Source organism: Pipistrellus kuhlii, unplaced genomic scaffold (assembly GCF_014108245.1).
Source record: "Pipistrellus kuhlii isolate mPipKuh1 unplaced genomic scaffold, mPipKuh1.p scaffold_m20_p_1, whole genome shotgun sequence".
Taxonomy (NCBI): Eukaryota; Metazoa; Chordata; class Mammalia; order Chiroptera; family Vespertilionidae; genus Pipistrellus; species Pipistrellus kuhlii.
Genome location: NW_023425404.1, coordinates 208,627 through 229,133, shown reverse-complemented (window position 1 = coordinate 229,133; position 20,507 = coordinate 208,627). Strand labels below are relative to the sequence as shown.

Genomic DNA, 20,507 nt, shown 5'->3' with positions numbered 1-20,507 from the left:
AAGAGGCTTCACTCTTCCTTAGACAGAAGAATCAGATAACACTGGATAAAAAGCTGCTTTCCTTCTAATGAAGAATCCAAATAGGAACTCAACTGCAAAACTCTCAAGTATTTCTCAATAAACACTAGATTAAATGATTCCTAGTTTCTATTTGCTAATATTTTATCCTGCTCTTACCTGCTCATTATTGATAAATGTGTGAGTTAAATGTAAATTACCAATGAAAAGAAGTTTTTCCACATCCAATGTGTTTTCCTCCCTAAATTTGAAAATTCTCACAACTATATGGAAATGTTTGATTTTAAGTGACTATCTCATTGCTAATCATCCATGACTCTGTTCACAATACTGTAAGAGTAACCCGCAGGTGTCAGCCATGAAGAGGGAGCTGAAAACCAGCAGAATAGGCATCCACCCTATGCTAGCCGCACAAAGAAGGGAGAGAAGGGAATTTGTGACAGGCCTCAGCAATCTAGAAGCTTGACTCTGGATACTCTTATGAGGACAAAAGATGAGGCCCTCAGCCGAAATGGGGTGGACTGGAACTAACACTCTTGTGTAAACCTTGGAACCTAAGAAAGGTGAACCCTTAGTAAGTGTGAAGTCTAGAAAAAATGAAATTTACTGCCAGTATAGGTTTGTAACAATTTGGGCCTAGCTTAAAAAACAAACATTCCTCTTGGGAAATTAAATTGCCAGTTGTATATTTTGTAGATTTGGGACATGAATTTACTCTCCCCCCATGGGATGGGGAAGGTAAAAAAAATCTGGTGATACTCTGGAACACATAACAGAACCAGAGAAATTCCCACAACTTAGCTGGTCCAGAATTCACATGAATAAAGCCCTGGAGGCACAAAATTACTAAAGTAAACTAGACTCCATAAATACAACAAGAAAGTTTACTTTAAACAGAACAATAATCTATAAAGACCAGTATGTTGTAAAAGATGAAAGATATAAATGAAGGAAAATATCCATACAGTAATATAGCAGCACAGGAAAGATTAGAACATTATGAAAAGAGTCAAATAGAACTATATAATTGAAAAAATATATAGTAATAAAAAATAAAGTAAACATAGTAGATGCAATTAAAGAATTTGTAAAATAGTATACCTGAGAAAATAATAGTATACCTGAGAAACTTAACCAATAGAAGCAAAAGTGGAGAAATCTTCAAGAAGAAATGGACAAATCCACAGTCACAGTGAGCATTTTGACATATCTCTTCTATAACTGACTGGTCTAGCAGGACAATAACTAGTGAAGCTATGGAAGATAGTCCAATGTTCAAACTAAATAAAAATATATTCATAGGCAATGCATCTCTATAGTGATTAGAAAAGTGTTTGACTTATAATAATTTACTAAACAATACTTTTGGTTTTTGTTTTGTTTTACTTCACAATAAAAAACCTAGTCCATTCCTAGATATATCTATAACCAGTTAAATAATCATTATATATGCAGGGCAAAATGAAGGCATCTTGAGAGAAAGACAGAATTTACTATTCACTACTCCTTGTTAAAAAAAAATAAAAATCTAAAGGTTGCACTTCAGAAATAAACTAAACTCACATGTTAAGAGTAAGAGATAAGCAGCGACAGTGAGCAGAGGAAACAGGTAAATATGTGAGAAAATCTAAACAAGTATAGAATTTATAAAATGAAAATAATAATTACACAATAATGATTATTTTAAAGAAATAGAATATAAGGTAGGACTAAAATAATAAATAAGTAATAATATGTAAAATGAGATAGATAACTGAAGTTAAAACATTCCAATGTTCTTGAAGTGCTCATGACAATCATAGACATAATGGTTCATTTTAGACTCTATTAAGTCATTATATAATTTTAAAAAGTCAGGGTAATAACCACTAAAAGAACAGAAATAGGATATATATAACTTCCCTCTAAGAAAGAATATATAATTTCATCCTCTCGGAGGGAAATTAAAAAAAAGTAATCTTAATCATTTAAATAGAAGGCAGGAAAGGAGGGGAAAAGGCAAAGAAAAATTATGGTAAAAAAACACAGGAAAATGAAAAAAATAAAAAATATATATCAATAATCATAATATACAGATTTAACTCACCAGTTAAAAGACAGAAACTCTCTGGATCAAAAACAAAATCCAGTTATATGTTATTTATAAAAGGCATACCTAAAACATAATGACAAAGAAATATTGAAAGTAAAGAGATGGAAAAAGATATATCAGACCAGCACTAACCAATAGAAAGCTGGAGTATCTTATTAATAGCAAAAAAATAAACTTTAAGGTAAAAAGGATTATTAAAATTTGGTAGGGTCATTACATAATAATAAAAGGAATTCACTAGCGGAATAACTCTATTCCAAATATGAATACCCTCAAATTTTTTTGAGGCGACTTAACCTATAGAAGCAAAAGTGGAGAAATCTTCAAGAAGAAATGGACAAATCCACAATCACAATGAGCATTTTGACATATCTCTTCTGTAACTGACTGGTCTAGCAGGACAATAATTAGTGAAGCTATGGAAGATAGCCCCATCTTCATAAATATACACAAAAAAATTGTATCTAACAATTAGCGAATACATGGTCTTTTCAGATAAATGTAAGACATTTATAGAAATTAACCAAGTAGTAAGTCATAAAGCAAATATCAAGCACCACAAAAATAAAATATATATTTTGTTCTCCAAGCAGAAAACAAGTTAGAGCTTATTTACAAAAAGATAAAAAATCCTATATATTTGAAAACTTAAAAACCTATTTGTAAGTAATTCATGGCTCAAAGAAAACCACAATGAATATTAGACTGTTAGAGTACAATAAAATGCTTTATGTCAGGACTTGTGAGCTACATCTAAAGCCAGTCTTAGAAACTGAGTTTTACTTTAAAAGATTAAATATTAATGAGCTAGCTTTCCAATTCAAAAGTTCAGAAAAAGAATATGAAAGAAATTCATAGAAAGAAAAAGGAATGAAGTAACAAAGGAACATCAGGAAAGAAATAGAAAAAATAAGAAGCTTGACAAAGTTATTTTTGGATGAGAAGAATAAAATGGACAAATCTCTAGCAAACCGATCAAGAAAACATAAGAAAAGTTAAACTCCAATTTAAGAAGTTTCTTCCTTGGTTTCCAGTTTTGAGAGAGAGAGATTATACTGTACTAGAGGCCCATGCACAAAATTCATGCATGGGGAGGGGGGGAGGAGTGTGTCCCTCAGCCCAGCCTGTATCTTTTCCAATCCAGGACCACTCAAGGGATGTCTGACTACCTGTTTAGGCCCAATCCAGGACTGCTGGCTCCCAACTGCTTGCCTGCCTGCCTTCCTGATTGCCCCTAACTACTTCTGCCTGCCAGCCTGATCACCCCCAACCACTCCCCTGCCAGCCTGATAGATGCCTAACTGCCCTCCCTTGCAAGCCTGGTCCCTCCCAACTGCTCTCCCCTGCTGGCCTGATCGCCCACAAATGCCCTCCCTTGCAGGCCTGGTCTCTCCCAACTGCGCTCTCCTGCCGGCCAATTTATGGTGGCCATACTGTGTCCACATGGAGGCAGCCATCTTGTGTGTTGGTGTGATGGTCAATTTGCATATTACTCTTTTATTAGATAGGATATCTCTATCTCTTTCTCTAACTGACCTCTCTCCTTTTCATCCTTTTCCTCTTGGGCTCTTTCTCACCATTTTATATGCTGTCTCTCCTGCTTTAAAATTTATTTATTTATTTATTTTATAATAAATCTTTATTGTTCAGATTACAGGTGTTCCTCCCCCCCCCCCATAGCTCCCCTCCACTTGATTCCCCACCCCACTCCACCCCATGCCCTTACCTCCACCACTGTCTTCATCCATAGGTGTGAGGTTTTTGTCCAATCTCTTCCCACACCCCTCAGACCCCTTTCCCCCTGAGAATTGTTAGCCCACTCCCTTTCTATTCCCTGATTCTTTATATTCACCAGTCCATTCTGTTCTTCAGATTTTTTATGCACTTGATTTTTAGATTAATTTGTTGGTAGGTATGTATTTGATGTCTTTTTGTTGTTCATAATTTTTACCTTTACCTTTTTCTTCTTCCTCTTCTTAAAGAATACCTTTCAGCATTTCTTGTAATACTGGTTTGGTAGTGATGAACTCCTTTAGCTTTTTATTGTCTGTGAAGCTCTTTATCTGACCTTCAATTCTGAATGATAGCTTTGCTGGGTAGAGTAATCTTGGTTGTAGGTTCCTGGTGTTCCATCACTTTGCATATTTCTTGCCACTCCCTTCTGGCCTGCATAGTTTCTGTTGAGAAATCGGCTGACAGTCATATGGGTACTCCCTTGTACGTAACTGTTTTTCTCTTACTGCTTTCAAGATTCTTTCTTTGTCTTTTGCCCTTGTCATTTTAATTATGATATGTCTTGGTGTGGTACTCTTTGGATTCCTCTTGTTTGGGGTTCTGTGTACTTCCTAAACTTGTAAGTCTATGTCTTTCATCAGGTAGGGAAAGTTTTTTGTCATTATTTCTTCCAATAGGCCTTCAATATCCTGTTCTCTCTCTTCTTCTGGCACCCCAAAAATCCGGATGTTGATATGCTTAAATTTAATACATTTAATACATCCAAGAAGCTCCTTACACTATCCTCACACTTTTGGATTCTTTCTTTCTGCCTCTATGGTTGGGTGTTTTTTGCTTCCTTATATTCCAGATCTTTGGTTTGACTCTTGGGGTACATTGATCTGCAGTTGATTTTCTGTATATTCTTTATTTCAGACAGTGTATGCTGAATTTCTGACTGGTCCTTTTCCTTTTTTTTTGGTATTCTCATTAAGGTCCTTGAAGGTCTCTTCAAGTTTCTCAGGGGTTTTTAGAAGATTCTTGAGTAACCTTATAAATATGGTTCTGAACTCTGTGTCGTCCAATAGATTATTTTCCTCCATCTCTCCCATTCGTGTCATGCTATTGTGTCTCCGCATTTTGGCTGCCTCCATGAATTGATGGAGTGGCTTTGTTTGGTAGGTGACCTATAGGGGCCAGTAGCTATAGGGGCCAATCACCTGAGGTATACAGTCTTGGTACACCCCTTTGTGGGCTAAGTGCAAAGTCTTGGTGTAGTTAAGCCTTGATTGCTGTTAGTACACTGGGAGGAATTGACCTCCAGGCCAACTGGCTGTGAGGACCAGCTGTGTCTATAATGGAAGAACTGCAGTGCTAGAGACACACTTATGGTGCAGGCCTTGTTTCAGTGGGGCTTTGGTGCTCACTGAGTCCGCCTCCAGAATGTGTCACTTATGGATGTGAGGAGTTGAAATCTGGTGTCTCACACTGACCACTAGGTACATTGGCTTCTGGATCTCCAATGGGGTGCAATTCAGCTATTGTTTGAAGCCACCCTGCAGGAGCTACAGTGAGAACCACAGTCCTCTCCTCCTTGCTTGGAGTTTGGAGGCTTTGGAGCTGTCTGAACTGGATGCAAGGTTAAACAGCAATAGAGAAGGCCATTCATGTGCAAAATCCACTGCTTGGAGTTTGGGTGTGTTTAGGAGTCTCAGGGCATCACTAGGCTAGGGTGTGGCAAATAGCAATAGCTGCCAGTGAGCCATCTCTGCCTGACCGTGTCCCTGCATCTCGCGTCCCAGCACAGCAAACAATTATTCTTGCGTGCAGCTCTGCAAGCAAGCCACCCTCACTTTCCGGCCTGATGGCAGACAGTCCAGCTTCTCCCCAGAAACTGAATTTCAGAGAGATCGGGAGCTTGTCTCTCTTCGGGTTGAAGAAAGCAATGCCTGCCACCAGCTGGGATCCGCCACTATCCTGTATCATGCGTGTGGGCCCCCATACCTCAGTTTTTCAGCGCTTGTGCCCTGAATGCTCTTTTTTTCTTTCTGTCTAGTTGTAGAACAGCCAGGTTTCCCGTGATTCTGGGTAATAGACGCTTTATCTTTTAGTTGTAGTTTTGAAATTGTTGTGCACAGCAGTTTAGATGTTTACCTATGCCCCCATCTTGGACCTCCCTCCTTAAAAAATTTTTTTAAATGGAGAGACAAATGGATGGGTGAACTGAGTGATAAACAGATAGATTAAAAAAAAAAAACAGTATCAGAATCCCACATCCCCTTCTAGGTAGCGTCCTGTCCTCCTTTGTCAATGTCTACTTACCCTCATGTTTCCCACTTCTGAGACTACTCCAATTTGGCTTCCACCCCCTACCAACTGACTAAAAAGGTTCTTGCCAAGGTCACAATTGACTTAAATTTTAGATCTTTTAGTCTTCATCTTGCTTGGCTACCTAGTAGTGTTGAACTAGAGATTGCCTCTCGTCTTGGCTTCTGCATGCCATGCTCTCCTGACACACACACATTCATTCTCTCTCTCTCTCTCTCTCTCTCTCTCTCTCTCTCTCTCTCTCTCTCTCTCTCTCTTTCTCCCTCTCTCTCTCATAGGCTTTTCCTCCTCCACCTGACAGTTCAATCTTCAGTTCCTCACAGTTCAATGCTAGGTATTCTTCTGTCCTGTGTGCTGGTAATTCCCACATTACTAGTATATATATGACCAACCCTGAGCTATCTCCTGGGCTCCAGAACTAAACATGCCAATAATGTATTTCCACTTGACTCTCTCATAGGCTCCTCAAATTCAACATTTAAAAACTGAATTAATCTTCCCCCATTTAAATTCTGTCCTCATTTACTCTGGGAAATATATTTCTATTTAATTTTCAGGAATTTATTTTTATACATGCTTGAAGTTCCTGCTTCTGGTATAATATTCACCTCTGTATATTTCTAAACTTAAAAATTTAACAAATATTTTATTGAGTACCTGCTATATCCCAAGTATTTAAAGACCCCAGAAATATAGTGGTGAATAGCAAATACCTTGTCCTAATGAGCCTGTATTCTAGAGGTATTCATCAAATATTCACATAATTACTAAATGGCAAGTTATTTATTTATGACTATTTATAATATTTAATTTTGAATTATTTAATTCTGAATTATTCCCAGATTACATTTTGCTAAACTGGATTATATGTAAGGATAAAATTGATTTTACTTTAGAAACCTTAAAAACTTTTTGTATGATAAGGAACACTTTATAGATTTGATACTTTTATGGATGTGTTTTCTCAACAACAGATTTTGATAAATCCCTTCAGGTTCTGAGAAGAAAACATTTTTAACTGTCTGCCAGCTAATATATGTCCTTCATAGGATTTTTAAAGAATATAGTCCAGCAAACATTCGTTAAGTTCTTACTGTGAGTCAGAGAGTCTACTAGGAATTGGATATATGATTCCAACTGAAGAATTTACAAACATTCAAGGCATCTGTTCTTACCTACATATAAAGAAACTACAGGCCTGGTACATGAAATTCATTCACTTGGGGGCAGGGGTGGAGTCCTTCAGCCCAGCCTACATCCTCTTGCAGTCCAGGAGCCCTGCAATTGATTGCCTGGCAGAGGGAGGACCTGCTTACTGCTGCCGGCTGGTAGCCTGGGTTTCCCTCTTTGGGGCGATTATGGGACCCCCCAGCTGGTGGCCTGGGCCTCCCTCTGCAGGGCAATCGTGGGGTGATGGTGGGGTCCCCCCGACCAATCGCATCACACCCATTTTGGCTGGCCTGGCACCAGTGTGTGTCTTAGCGTGGTCATCAGGAAGGTCGTTCTGTAGTTCGGTTGATTTGCATATTACACTTTTATTATTATAGATAATGTAAAGGTGATTCATTTGTGTTATTAATTACCCTATTCTGTTTTTATAATTTAACATTGAGTGCTTGAAAGTTTTCATAACAGTTTAAAATGAATCTCATGTAGTTAAATAAAACTAGAAGAAAAATAACATCTGAAACAATTCAGTGTTCAAAAACTATGGCATCTGGTGAGATGCCCTTTCCTTCTCTTGAAGAGCAGCTGTTGACATGACCAGAAGAAACATAAGGCTCTCTTGTGAGAAGTCACTTGATTTAGCCACATAGCATAGCTGACTAATCTGTATTAAAATCCAACAACTCTGATCCATGCTTGATTTTTGTTTTTGTTTCTGATATTTTGCTGTTCCCCAGGGCCAACATCTGCCAAATGATCAGACAAAGGTACCCATAAACATGGGATTATTAAATGATTCTTTTCCTTGTATTACCAGAACACAGCTAATGTCTAGCACACAGAAGGCCCTCACCAAACTCTGAGGCAGTGAATGAGAGAATGTATGAATGGTTCATTGAAAAAAGTGATAGAAGATATAAACAAGTGGAAGAATTTACTGTGTTCATGGACTGGTAGAATTAACATCATTAAAATGTCTATACTCCCAAAAGCAACCTACAGATTCCCTATTAAAACACCAAAGGAATATTTCACAGATCTAGAACAAATACTCCAATAATTTATATGGAACAAAAGAAACCCTGAATAGCCACAGCAATCTTGAGAAACAAGAACAAAGTTGGAGGGATCACAATATCAGATATCAAGTTATACTACACAAAGCCACTGTAATCAAAACAGCCTGGTAGTGGCAAAAGAACAGGCATATAGATCAATGGAACAGAAACCCCAGAAATCAATCCAAACCATTACAGCCAAATAATACTTGACAAAGGAGGCAAGAGCACACAATGGAGTCAAGACAGTCTTTGATAAATGGTGATGGAAAAGTTGGACAGATACATGACAAAAATGAAACCAAATCACCAACTTTTACCATACACAAGAATAAACTCAAAATGGATAAAAGACTTAAATGTAAGCCGGGAAACCATAAAAATCCTAGAAGAAACATGCCTCTGACATCTCTCGTAGCAATACGTTTACAGATACATCTCTCAGGGCAAAGGAAACTAAGGAGAAAATAAATAAGTGGGACTACAAAAAATAAAAAGCTTCTGCACAGCAAAAGAAACCAACAACAAAAGGAAAAGGAAGCCCACTATATGGGAGAACATATTTGCAAATGATACATCTGATAAAGTGTTAATATCCAAAATATAAAAAGAACTCATATAACTTAACAAAAGGAAAACAATCCAATTAAAAAATAGAAGTAAATATACAGTTGGCCAAGAGATATGAAAAAATACTCAAAATCATGACAATGAGGTATTACTTCCCACCTGTCAGAATGGCTACCAGCAACAAATCAACAAATGACAAATGCTGGCGAGGATGTGGAGAAAAGGGAACCCTGGTACAATGCTGGTGCAAATGCAGACTGGTGCAGCCACTGTGGAAAACAATATGGAGGCTACTCAAAAAATTAAATATGGCCCTAGCTGATTGGGCTCAGACAATACAGCGTTGGCCTGCGGACTGAAGGGTCCCAGGCCCAGGTTTTGGGCTTTATCCCCAGTAGGGTGCATAGAGGAGGCAGCTGATCAATGACTCTCTCTCATCATTAATATTTCTCTCTCCCTCCCTCCTCCCTCCCTTTCCCTCTAAAATCAATCAATCTATCTATCTATCTATCTATCTATCATCTATCTATCTATCTATCTATCTATCTATATGGAACTTCTATTTGATCTATCTATCTATCTATCTATCTATCTATCTATCTATCTATCTATATGGAACTTCTATTTGACCCAGTGATTCCACTTCTAGGAATATATCCTAAGAAACCCAAAACATCAATCAGAAAAAATGTGTACACCCCTATGTTCGTTCACAGCAGTGTAATTTACAAAAGCTAAGATCTGGAAACAACTCAAGTGCCCATCAGCAGATGAGTGGATAAAAAAGCTGAGGTACATTTATACCATGGAATACTATGCAGCAGTAAAAAAGTATCTCTTACCTATGAGATGCATGGAAGGACCTGGAGAGTATTATGCTAAGCAAAATAAGCCACTCAGAGAAAGACAAGTATTATATGATTTCACTCATATATGGAATCTAATGAACAAAATAAACTGATGAACAAAATTGATCCAGAGACATAGAAGCATGAAACAGACTGCAAATCTCAGAAGGCAGGAGGACAAGGATCACTGGATGGGAAGAGATCAACCAAAGAACCTGTCTGCAATATATGCATAACCCAGGGACACAGACAATATGGGTGAAGGCCAGGGGCAGGGGATGGGCTGGATTGTTGTAGGTTAGAAGGGGCCAATGGGGGTAAAAATGGGACGTAAGTAACACTTTCAACAATAAAGATTAAATCCCAATATGTAAAAACCCTGGGTCCATCACATCCACAACTGGAGGCTCGATCTAATGCCCAGGCTGCTCGGGCAGCAGGCTCTGGGGGGTGGGGACTTGTGGAAGTGAAGATGGGGATGGGGGATGTGGGGGCAGCACTCACATTCACTCACAACCACACAAACACACAGACATACACAGCGCCCACCAGCTCACAGCCTTTTCTCCCTTTCCTTCCTCCCAGCTCGCTCTCAGAGCCTCTCTCAGAATGAGAAAACAAAACAGACTGGGCCTGAAGAGACCAGCTGGGAAAGAGGAAGAGGGAGATAGGGAGGCCTGGAGGACTGCTGAGAAAAACAAAGAGAGACAGAGACTGGGCAAGATCAGGCCAGCAGAAGAGGGCAGTTGGGGGACAGATCAGGCTGGCAGGGGAGGGCATTAGACTGGCAGTCAGGCATCTCCCAAGGGGTCCACGATTGAAGAGGGTGCAGGCTGGGATGAAGGATACCCTCCCCCCCCCTCCCCGTGCACGAATTTTGTGCACCAGGCCACGTGTGTGTGTGTGTGTGTGTGTGTGTGTGTGTGTGTGTGTGTCTCACAGGAGTCTGTAGGCAGATGTGGCTAGGCCAGCTCACTGGCTAAACCACCTGCTGACAGCATCTGCAGACTTTTGTTCTCAGTTTCTCAGAGAGAATCCTCCTGTCTAGGAAGCCATGGCTTGCAGAGTGAAGGGCAGAAAGAAGTCCTGGGAGTTCCCCAGTTCAGTGTGTCAACTTTCACTTCATCATTAGTTTCCACATGGTGTCCTCACCCTCAGCTGTGCCTACTGCCCAGAACCCACAGGCTGTCCATTTACCTTCTCAGTCTCCCATGAAGGTAAGAAAGGCACACTTGCCTCTGTGAACAGGGTAGACATGAGGTCTGGGGGCTACCTGTTTCTTAGACTTCCAACCAAACCTCCTGTGTCCTGTTATCACCTGCTCCCCTACTTTGAGGGGTATCTGGTGTCCCTAATTCTTGAGCCTCTCTGGCAGTCAGAGATGCATTAGGTTGCTTTGGGGCTTCTCACATTACTGGCTTAGGACTTCACTGTGATTAAAAAGGCCAATTTAAGCTGAAAACCAAGGAGAGAGAATAGAAATGGACAAAAAAGAAACCCATTCCAAGAAAGACGATATTTTAATACAAATGAATATTGGTTACAACTAATATTTCTGCTGTCCATCTTCTAAAATCTGATTGGTATTTTCTTCTTTCCCTTCTGAGTGCATGCCTATTTTACTCCTTGACTTTTACTTACAGTGGGGCTTCATGAAGAAGCAAATGTTAATATATTTAATCAGTCACATTTTACTGAAGTTGCCACTAAAATTTTTGCAAAGGAGAAAAAGTATTAAAAATCAAACTTTGAAGTAAATTTATCAGAAATTCATCTAATCTATTTTATAACTATAATTTTTTTATCAGAGATAATATATTATTTTAACCAGTTTCATGAGGGCAGACACTATTTCTATTTCATTCATCATCATATTATGTAATACCTAGCATAATAAGTGGTCAACAAATATTTATTAAGCAAGTAAATTGAATGGATATAGATATGATTTAAAAATGGGATCTTTAGATTCTATAGTTTCAGAACTTAACTAATTCACCTAGGGATACTTTAGCAATATTCCAAAAAGCAAGCAATCAGAAACAGAAACACTAACTTGGAACTCAATTATGATATTTCAAACAAAGTCCTTTATTGCAAAAATTTTACTGTGATTCTGTATTCTGTACCAGTGATTTCTCAGATAGTAATGAATTGGCATTCATATTTACTTAGTTATCCAGAATAACTATTAATGTAAAAATAAAATTATTACAACTGCTACAAAAATATTTACTTACAGCTAATAGATGTACAATTTTAAATGTCATTAAATGTACTTGTAATATTGAACAAACTCTAATCAATACTAAAAATGCCAAGTCCACCATATTTAAAATCTGCAGATGAGCTATTTACATTTTGGTTCATATGAGAAAAAACAAAACCCAGTAATATTATTAAAGAACTGTCTAGTAGATTCTTCTCTTTCTTGTCAAAGAATTCAAAAGGCCATCACAACATGCCACGTCCGACTCTGTAATTACAATGTAATTAATTGTATGTGCTTTGTTTCCTAGTCTCTTTTGGCTACCATCTAAGCCAGACTTCTCCTAAAGTCCCCAATGGGTTATGTAAGTTTTTTAGTTATATTTGATGGGGAAAGTTAAATGCATAGTTTTGTTTTGTTTTAAACTGGATAATTCCGATATATTCACCAAAGATTTACTGTAATTCTAACAGGATGGTTCCATGGTAATTTTGAACTAAAAATCTTTACAGTCACCCATGCCAAATGCTCCGTGAGGCAAATCTGCACAAAGATCCATAATCCATATGGTACTATCCTGTTAAATGCTTATGCTACAGCTAATTGTTCATCACTGTTTATAGTGTCATTACTAACTTTAAATTAAAGCATCATACTCACTTCATCAGCCACAAACTCCTTACTCAGACCAAAATCTGTCAGCACCACATGGCCATTAGAATCAAGCAGAATATTCTCAAGCTTAATGTCACGGTATATAATCCCCAACTGTAAAAACAAATAAATATGCATTTAAAAATAAGGATTTCCAAAAGTCTTACTTATCTTCCTTAAAGACAAACAAACAAACAAGGCATTCTCAGGATGTTATAATGGGTCCTAGTCAATGAACAGGGCAAATGTAAATCCCTCCATCTCAGGCTCATCTGCGGGGTTTCCTGGATCCCTCCCTTCCGTTCTCTGTGTAGTGAGGGTCTATCCCTGCTGTACCTTCTGTAGCCATTGCTACCTGGTACCCGGTGACCACTGCTGCTCCCTGTTTCTATTCTTGTCACAGCTTCCATCCTCACCCCAGAAGATGTGTGGGTGCCCCCATCCTCACCCCAGGTGATGTGTGGGTGCTCCCATCCTCACCCCAGGTGATGTATGGGTGCCCCCATCCTCACCCCAGGTGATGTATGGGTGCCCCCATCCTCACCCCAGGTGATGTGTGGGTGCCCCCATCCTCACCCCAGGTGATGTGTGGGTGCCTTCTTAGCCAGTTCGTGTCCTTCACCTCCCTAATGGCATCAGCGGGTTTCCATTCTAACCAGATCCCACAATGGTCACTCCTTTGTTTTTATTCCCACAGCTCTTCCAAATAAACTCCCATTTTTGTTTCTTCCTGGGAAAATCAGTGCTGGCAGCTATATCAAGACTAATAAAACTGGCTTTGTGCTATACTTCTTTGTATTTACCTTTTTAGGGTAGGAAGATTAAGAGAAACTTAGCTGAGATCTGACCTGCTAGATTATTTCCACTCCATATCAAGTACATTTGTATTCAGTATTCATCATGTTCTCTTATTTCTGTGTTTCTGATTACCCTGTTTTAATGATAATGAATGTTCATGGATTTTCCTTTCATAAACAAAATTACAGCTTTCACACAAATTAAAAACTCAATTTACTGAGCTTTCCCATCAGAGCTCTGCTTTTGTTAGTTTTTGCTCAGGAATTTATGGCCATCTCCACCATCATTCTCATGCCATAAAAAACTACATCTAATATTCCTAAACATAAAATAGAAAGATTGTTTCTGCCTATTCCTGGGCCCAATTTGGTTCATGAAAGATGTCCTTCATGAAGCTGCTCTATTTTGTGTGTATATAGTATACCCCATTTTTAAGTGTTTAGGCACCAACTGAAACTTTTTTTTCAGGAATAATTCGGAGCCTTTTTTTAAAGACTTTGTAATTGCTAGAATATCTTACTATAAAAGTGTACTTCAGTGCTACTGAATAACTCTTCCTCTTTTAATAAAATTCTTATCATTTGAGATAGGAAAAAAAAATGTCCTAACTACTTTATATCCCACAAAAATAATCGCAGGCATTAAGCTTGTCACCATACCAACAAGTCTACCAAAAGGAAGAGATGTCAGCTCCCCTCAGCTCAGCTCAGCTTCCTCCCTTCTCACCCCCTTTCCTCTGGCCAGGGCACTGCCACGGCTCCTGGAGCCTTCTCTCTTTCCCCGTTCTTACATATTTTTCATTCACTCCCCTTAAGATTCCTATACTGAACCCCATCTCCCTCCACCTGCCCAACCTTATTTCTATTCTGGACTGGATCTACCTTTGTCTTGATTCCCTCACTTCTTCTCTTACAACTCATCATTTTTTCTCAGAGCCTCTGCCATCCATTGCCACCATCTTGCCATTCTAACCTCCCTGTCCCTTTAAAAATTCCATCCTTGATCCTCTTTCCCTTCGATTTTCTCCATTCTTTTCTATGGTCACCTGTTAACTAGTGTGGGGTAAGGATACAAGACAAAGAAGAAGAGCGGCTTTATGTTGTGCCTACATCATCCTAATTCAGTGATTCAAACCAAGCCAGTCTCCTTGTAGCCTCACAGGCTTTTGGTAAAAAATTGCTCTAGAGCTTTCTATTTCTGAGGCATAGGTTCAGCAACATAATAACCGCTTCCACAATAATTCTTCCTCATTAAGTTAAAAAAAGTTTTAAGTCAAAGTTTCTTGGATCGAGATTAATAGTATCTGAAACAATGTTTTTAAAGCTTAAACTAATTTTATAGAGTTCAAACTGCATCACAGACGTGAGTTTCATGTAACGTTTTTAGTAACTCAGTTCATGCTACATGAAGGGAGTGTGAAAGAGGGCCTCAGAAACAAAAACAATGAAAAAAACAAGCTAGGGTGGGAGAGTGAGAAAGCTGGATAGCACAGGTAGATGCTTCTTTCAAATAACTCATCTTCTCCAACCTCAGCAGAAAATGTACCGTGAAGATGTAAAGGGAAGTGAGTCTCTACTAAGGAAATACGACTTCTGGCTTTATTATAAAGGTTATTTTAAGAATGGAAAAGTTATTGTGATAACTATGTATGATGCCAGGTAGGTACTGAAAATATCAGGGGAATACTTTGAAAAGTATAATATTATCTAATCACTATGCTATACACCTGAAACTAATACAAAATAATAAGAATGAAAAATTTTATTTTGATGATACTTTATAAGAAGCATTAGGATTTTTCATAAAAAAATAAAGACAGAATATTGCTCAGGCTCTGCATTTTAAATCTGCATCACAGGAACTACTAAAGAAAGCAGATTTTAAAAAGGAGAACTATAGCCCGGCCTGTGGGGTTCAGTGGTTGAGCACTGACCTATAAATCAGGAGGTTACGGCTCTCGTCAGGAAACATGCCCGGGTTGGGATGTGGGCTCGACCACTACTGGGGGACATGCAAGAGGCAGCTGATCAATGATCCTCTCTCATCACTGATGTCTCTATCTCTCTTTCCCTTTCCCTTCCTCTCTGAAACCAATACAAATGTATTTAAAAAAAGAGAGAGAGAGAGAGAACTATAAAATTGAGAAATGAGGTTAACGGTCTATAAGCGTGCTTTCACAATCGCCACAAAGACAATGACATGTAAAAACATTAGCTGTCTTAGCCCCATCAAGACTTCAGTTAGTAGATTTTTCAAAGAGAGAAACCTCAAAGGTTGAGCATCTTACCTTGTGGAGATGTTCAAGGGCGAGCACAATCTCTCCAATATAGATCTGCACCTCGTGCTCTGTGAAACGCTCTCTTTGAGAAAGATGAGTAAAAAGTTCTCCACCATTTATATAATCTAAAAATGAAATATATTTTTCTTTCTTTGACTTGTGTTCATAAACTAAAGGAAGAGATTCCTTTTAATCAATTTGGATTAACCACAAGGCACTAACTTTAATATACGATTTTTGGTGTAATACTTAGGATACAGCTTCACATAGAAGATATCACTAAATTCATATACAACACAGTTTCATAAGATAATGACTAGTCTGAACTACAATCTAATGAAATTGCATAGAGTACTGCCATTAAAACCATTACGTGAATTCTACATATATTTAAATATAGTTTCTTAAATACAGCATAGCAGAACCTTCAGCCATCACCAATGTGCATTGAAAAATCTGCCACTTCAACGACTATAATAAAAAATGAACAGAACAAAACAAGACACAAAGGAAAATCCCAGCTTTCCTTTTAACAGTCACTATTTTTAAGCCGATCCCCTATTTTCCAGGATTTCCTATACACCCCTTCCAAAAATGTATATTAGGTAGCAGATAACGTTTCTATTGTTCCTTAGAGCCCCAAAGTAAAAGTAGCACCAGATGGCCTGATCAAAACACCTGAAGCTAATTCTTACTCCATTTCCCTTTCAATTGGCCCTATTTTTCTCAAGAGGAATCCTATATAATAAAAGCCTAATATGCTAAGTGTCCAGTAGGCCGTCCAACCAATCAAAGCATAATATGCTAATGATATGCTAAGGCTGCTCAAACTGTTATGACATGCACTGACCACCATGGAGCAGATGCTCCAACCAGTAGGTTAGCTTGGTGCTGGGGTCCAGCCGATCAGGATTGAGTGAGGCAGGCCGGACACGCCCTAGAGCCCTCCCGAGGTCCCTCCTCAGCCCTGATTGTGCACTGGTGGGGTCCCTCAGCCTGGCCTGTACCCTCTTGCAATCTGGGACCCCCTGGGGGAATGTCAGAGAGCCAGTTTCAGCCTGACAGCAGAGCAACTGGTTACTGACATGCACTGACCACAAGGGAGCAGACGGTCAATGCAAGAGCTGCCTCCTAGTGGTCAGTGCACTCCCACAGGGGGAGTGCTGCTCAGCCAGAAGGCGGACGCACGGCTGGCGGCTCCCAGACTGAAAGGGTGCATGACGAGCTGAGGGATGCACTGGGTCTCTAGTAATGAAATAAGAGACAAAAAGGCTTCAGTGAGAAATAAATAAGGAAACAATAAAAAACACGACAATTATATTCATAACTGGCTCTAAGAAAACATTTGTTAGTATACTGATAATAGTTTCATCAGAAACTACCACTGCCACCTTAACACACATTTGTGTGTGAGAAACAATGTAAACATAGAAAATAGTCACAGATACAATTTAAAGCTTTTCTCCTAAAAAAAAAAATAATAATAATAATAATTGAAAAGCATGTATCACAAACATATCCATTTGTTGAGTTTACCAAAATCTGATAAAAAAACAACAAAGCAAAATCTCGATGAACTCACAAATTTTTGTTTTACCTTGCTCATTTAACTTTAAATTCCAAAAAGCAGATACATAGCAATGGCTGGTTGTTTTGCAATGTAATTTACAAAGCACATGCCAGTAAAAAGCATTATCCTCTAAGGCTGCATCTTGCAAGAGGTTTTAATTATAGCTTAGCACAAAGCTAGTATTAAAAAGGTGTAAAGGAACACAGCATTCCTGCAAACTGACAGTGGATTTTTTTCTACCTTTAAGTAGTCACTTAAATCTAATATGGTATTTATGCATAAATATTATGATTTACTTTTGACTCTGGGAATCTGGTTCTTACTTGTAAGGCATGGCTCTTCTAGAATTTTGATGAAAATCTTGGGATGTTTACTAAGTCCCTGTACCTTGGGAGGAAATGAACTCCAAACTCCGTCTCCCCTGGGGTGGGAGCTGTTGAAATCTTTATTTGGCTTCTGCAGCCACTGGCTACTTAGATTCTTGCTCCACCCACTGCTGAGGAGTCCGTTAGTGGACATAGATTTCTGAACCACCTCCCCCATGGGTGCCCTCTTCACAAGTAAGTTTTGGAGGTCGCACTAGAATGTCACAGTTCTCAATAGTAGACATTGGGGACAGGGGTTGGGTGGTTATATTGAGATATTTTTTTGATGGCCACAGTAAACAATGTGTCAATCTTTTCTGGAGAATGTGCCAAGCTAAAAGGAACATTGACATATTTATGGCACAGAATTTCAGAGAAAATTTATGTCTTAGGAGTGAACCCAGGGTTGTTCTCTCATTATAGTACTTGGCCTTGCGTACAGAAATATCTACACTTTCCTAAGAGATTATCACCTTAATCTACCTGCCTGTTAAAGCAGAAGCAAATGAATTTGGCAACCTAGAAGAGCTACATTCTAATCAGGGGTCCTCAAACTTTTTAAAGTGGGGGCCAGATCACGGTCCCTCAGAGAGCTGGAGGGCCAGACTATGTGAACTACTAATTCCTACTGTAACACCTCGGCTGCGCTCACTGCCCAAAAAACCTGGCGGGCCGGATCAGACTCCTCTGCGGGCCACATGTGGCCCGCGGGCCGTAGTTTGAAGACGCCTGTTAAATCTAAATTCTTGCCAGAGATTAGAACCTCAAAGTATCTGCAGTGTAAATCTCATCAAATGTTCAGTTATGAGAAATCACACATATATACATACATACAGACATATGAAGGACAGTATTTGTAATCGATATGTCTTTCTGGATATGCCACAATGGCTGGAGCAAAGTCAGAGCAGGAGGAAGCTACCACTCTAAGCTGTTTTAGAAAAATTGTGCTTTAATCTTGTTTCACAGGCTAGCATCAGTGGGACAGTGGCACGAAACTTGGCATCAGTCTAGGACAGTGGTCGGCAAACTGCGGCTAGAAAGCCACATGCAGCTCTTTGGCCCCTTAAGTGTGGCTCTTCCACAAAATACCACGGCCTGGGTGAGTCTATTTTGAAGAAGTGGCGATAGAAGAAGTTTAAGTTTAAAAAATGTGGCTCTCAAAAGAAATTTCAATTATTGTACTGTTGATATTTGGCTCGGTTGACTAATAAGTTTGCCGACCACTGATCTAGGAGGGCTGGTGAAAACTCCTTTATATCTGGGCCCTATTAATTTTCTGGGTCACACTGCCTTAAACTTGGGTTTTTAAGAAAATGTATCTTAGTAGAATTTCAAGCTTACAAAAATATTTGCAAAAAACACAATACAAGAAATCTCCATATTCCCATTATACAAATCTACCAATTGTTTATATTTGCTTCACTTGCTTTAGTAGTCAGTCTCTGTTTTTACATATGTGCATATTTTTCCTTTGCTGTTGAAAGTAAGCAGGAGACATCGTGTTCCTATCCCTAAATCCTTCAGTGTGCATCTCCTAAGAAAAAGAACATCCTTGCACAGAAACAGACTACAACTATCAATGTCAAAAACTGTAACTATGATAAAAAAAAAAATCTAATTTACACTCCCTAGTCAAACTCTGTGATTTGCCCCAATGACTACTCTTTGTAGCTACTTTTTTCCAGTGCAGGACCTAGTTTATGGTCCCACTGGCTATCACAGCTCTTTAGACTGGAACCCTCGGTCTTTCTTCCTTGACCTTGACATCTTGAAGAGGCGAGGCTAAGCTTTAGGGATAGGCCCTCCTTCTGAGGGCCAACCTTCAATTTGGGTTTTACCTAATGTTTTCTTATGGTTAAATGCAGGCTATGTATTCTTGGAAGGAACATCAGTGAAATGGTTATTGCCTTAATCTACCTCCCTGTGAGATATATCGGGAAGCATGCGATGTCAATTTTCCCAGTAGTACTGGTGTTAATCCCGATCATGTCATTAATGTGGAGTCATTAAGGTGGTATCTGCCAGGTTTCTCCACTACTAAGGCACTAGTTTCCCTGTGTAACTAACTGGTAAATTGTGGGGAGACGAATTAAGACTGTGTAAAAATACCCTGTTCCTTATCAAACTGGCACCCATCCATTTTAGAATCCAATGGTGACTTCCTAACCCACCGTCCTTCTCTATGTTGGTTGGCATTCTCTCATAGGAAGGGCTTTCCCTTCACCTCATTTACTGCACTTTCTGACTTGGTGCCACTAAGTGTTCCATTTTCATCTTGTACTTTTTCTAGGCTTCATTTTAAAGCAGCCACCACTATGGATCACTATCTGCCATGGGTAGTACTCAACACTTCACCCGTGTCAAAATTTATGTCAGAGACCTTAACCAAGGCAGCAATAGGGAGGGTGTGTGGGAGGGGCTCTCACACCCTCTGTGGGTTTCAAAGCCCTCCTGGAAGAACTCCATGGTTACAACAGAGCTGGCTGGTGTTAACAGCCCCTCCCCTTCACTTCCTCTTCCCTCTGAAAAGAATGTCCTTCTTGCTCTCTCTTCTTGCACATGTCTTGCCTGGCTGCACAGACCACACTGCAATCCTTCCTTTTCCCCCAATAAGTACTTTCTGATGAATACCTACTCAACGTTTTGTTTCCAGTCAACACAGGCATCCTCCCATTTAAGCCAAACAACTCCAGGCAGATGGGAAAGCAAAGGGTCAGAGAGAGTAAGTGGCCTGACTGTTAGGAAACACTGAAACCCAGAGTTGAACGCAAGCTGGTACTTAAGCACAGGACGGGAAAGGAAACAGCACGTTCTGGGAGAGTGAGTGGGGTGTTCG

At 39.3% G+C, this 20,507-nt stretch overlaps 1 protein-coding gene across 10 annotated transcripts in view; it reads right to left on the bottom strand.

Annotated features, from left to right (window-relative positions):
- The window catches only part of RPS6KA5 (ribosomal protein S6 kinase A5), a 116,343-nt gene that overhangs the window by 46,579 nt on the left and 49,257 nt on the right, over positions 1-20,507 (bottom strand). For 6 of the 10 annotated variants that reach the window (XM_036427835.2, XM_036427912.2, XM_045572574.1 and 3 more), the window contains 2 exons: positions 15,743-15,858; positions 12,664-12,771 (listed from right to left, as the gene is read on the bottom strand). The exons of 1 other annotated variant lie outside the window; for it this stretch is intronic. In XM_036427835.2, the coding sequence (XP_036283728.1) occupies positions 12,664-12,771; positions 15,743-15,858 (224 nt within the window). Of the gene's footprint in view, positions 1-2,104; positions 2,174-12,663; positions 12,772-13,233; positions 13,348-13,460; positions 13,559-15,742; positions 15,859-20,507 lie in introns of those variants that run through there. 3 more of the 10 variants (XM_036428085.2, XM_045572637.1, XM_045572671.1) reach the window with 3 other exon arrangements.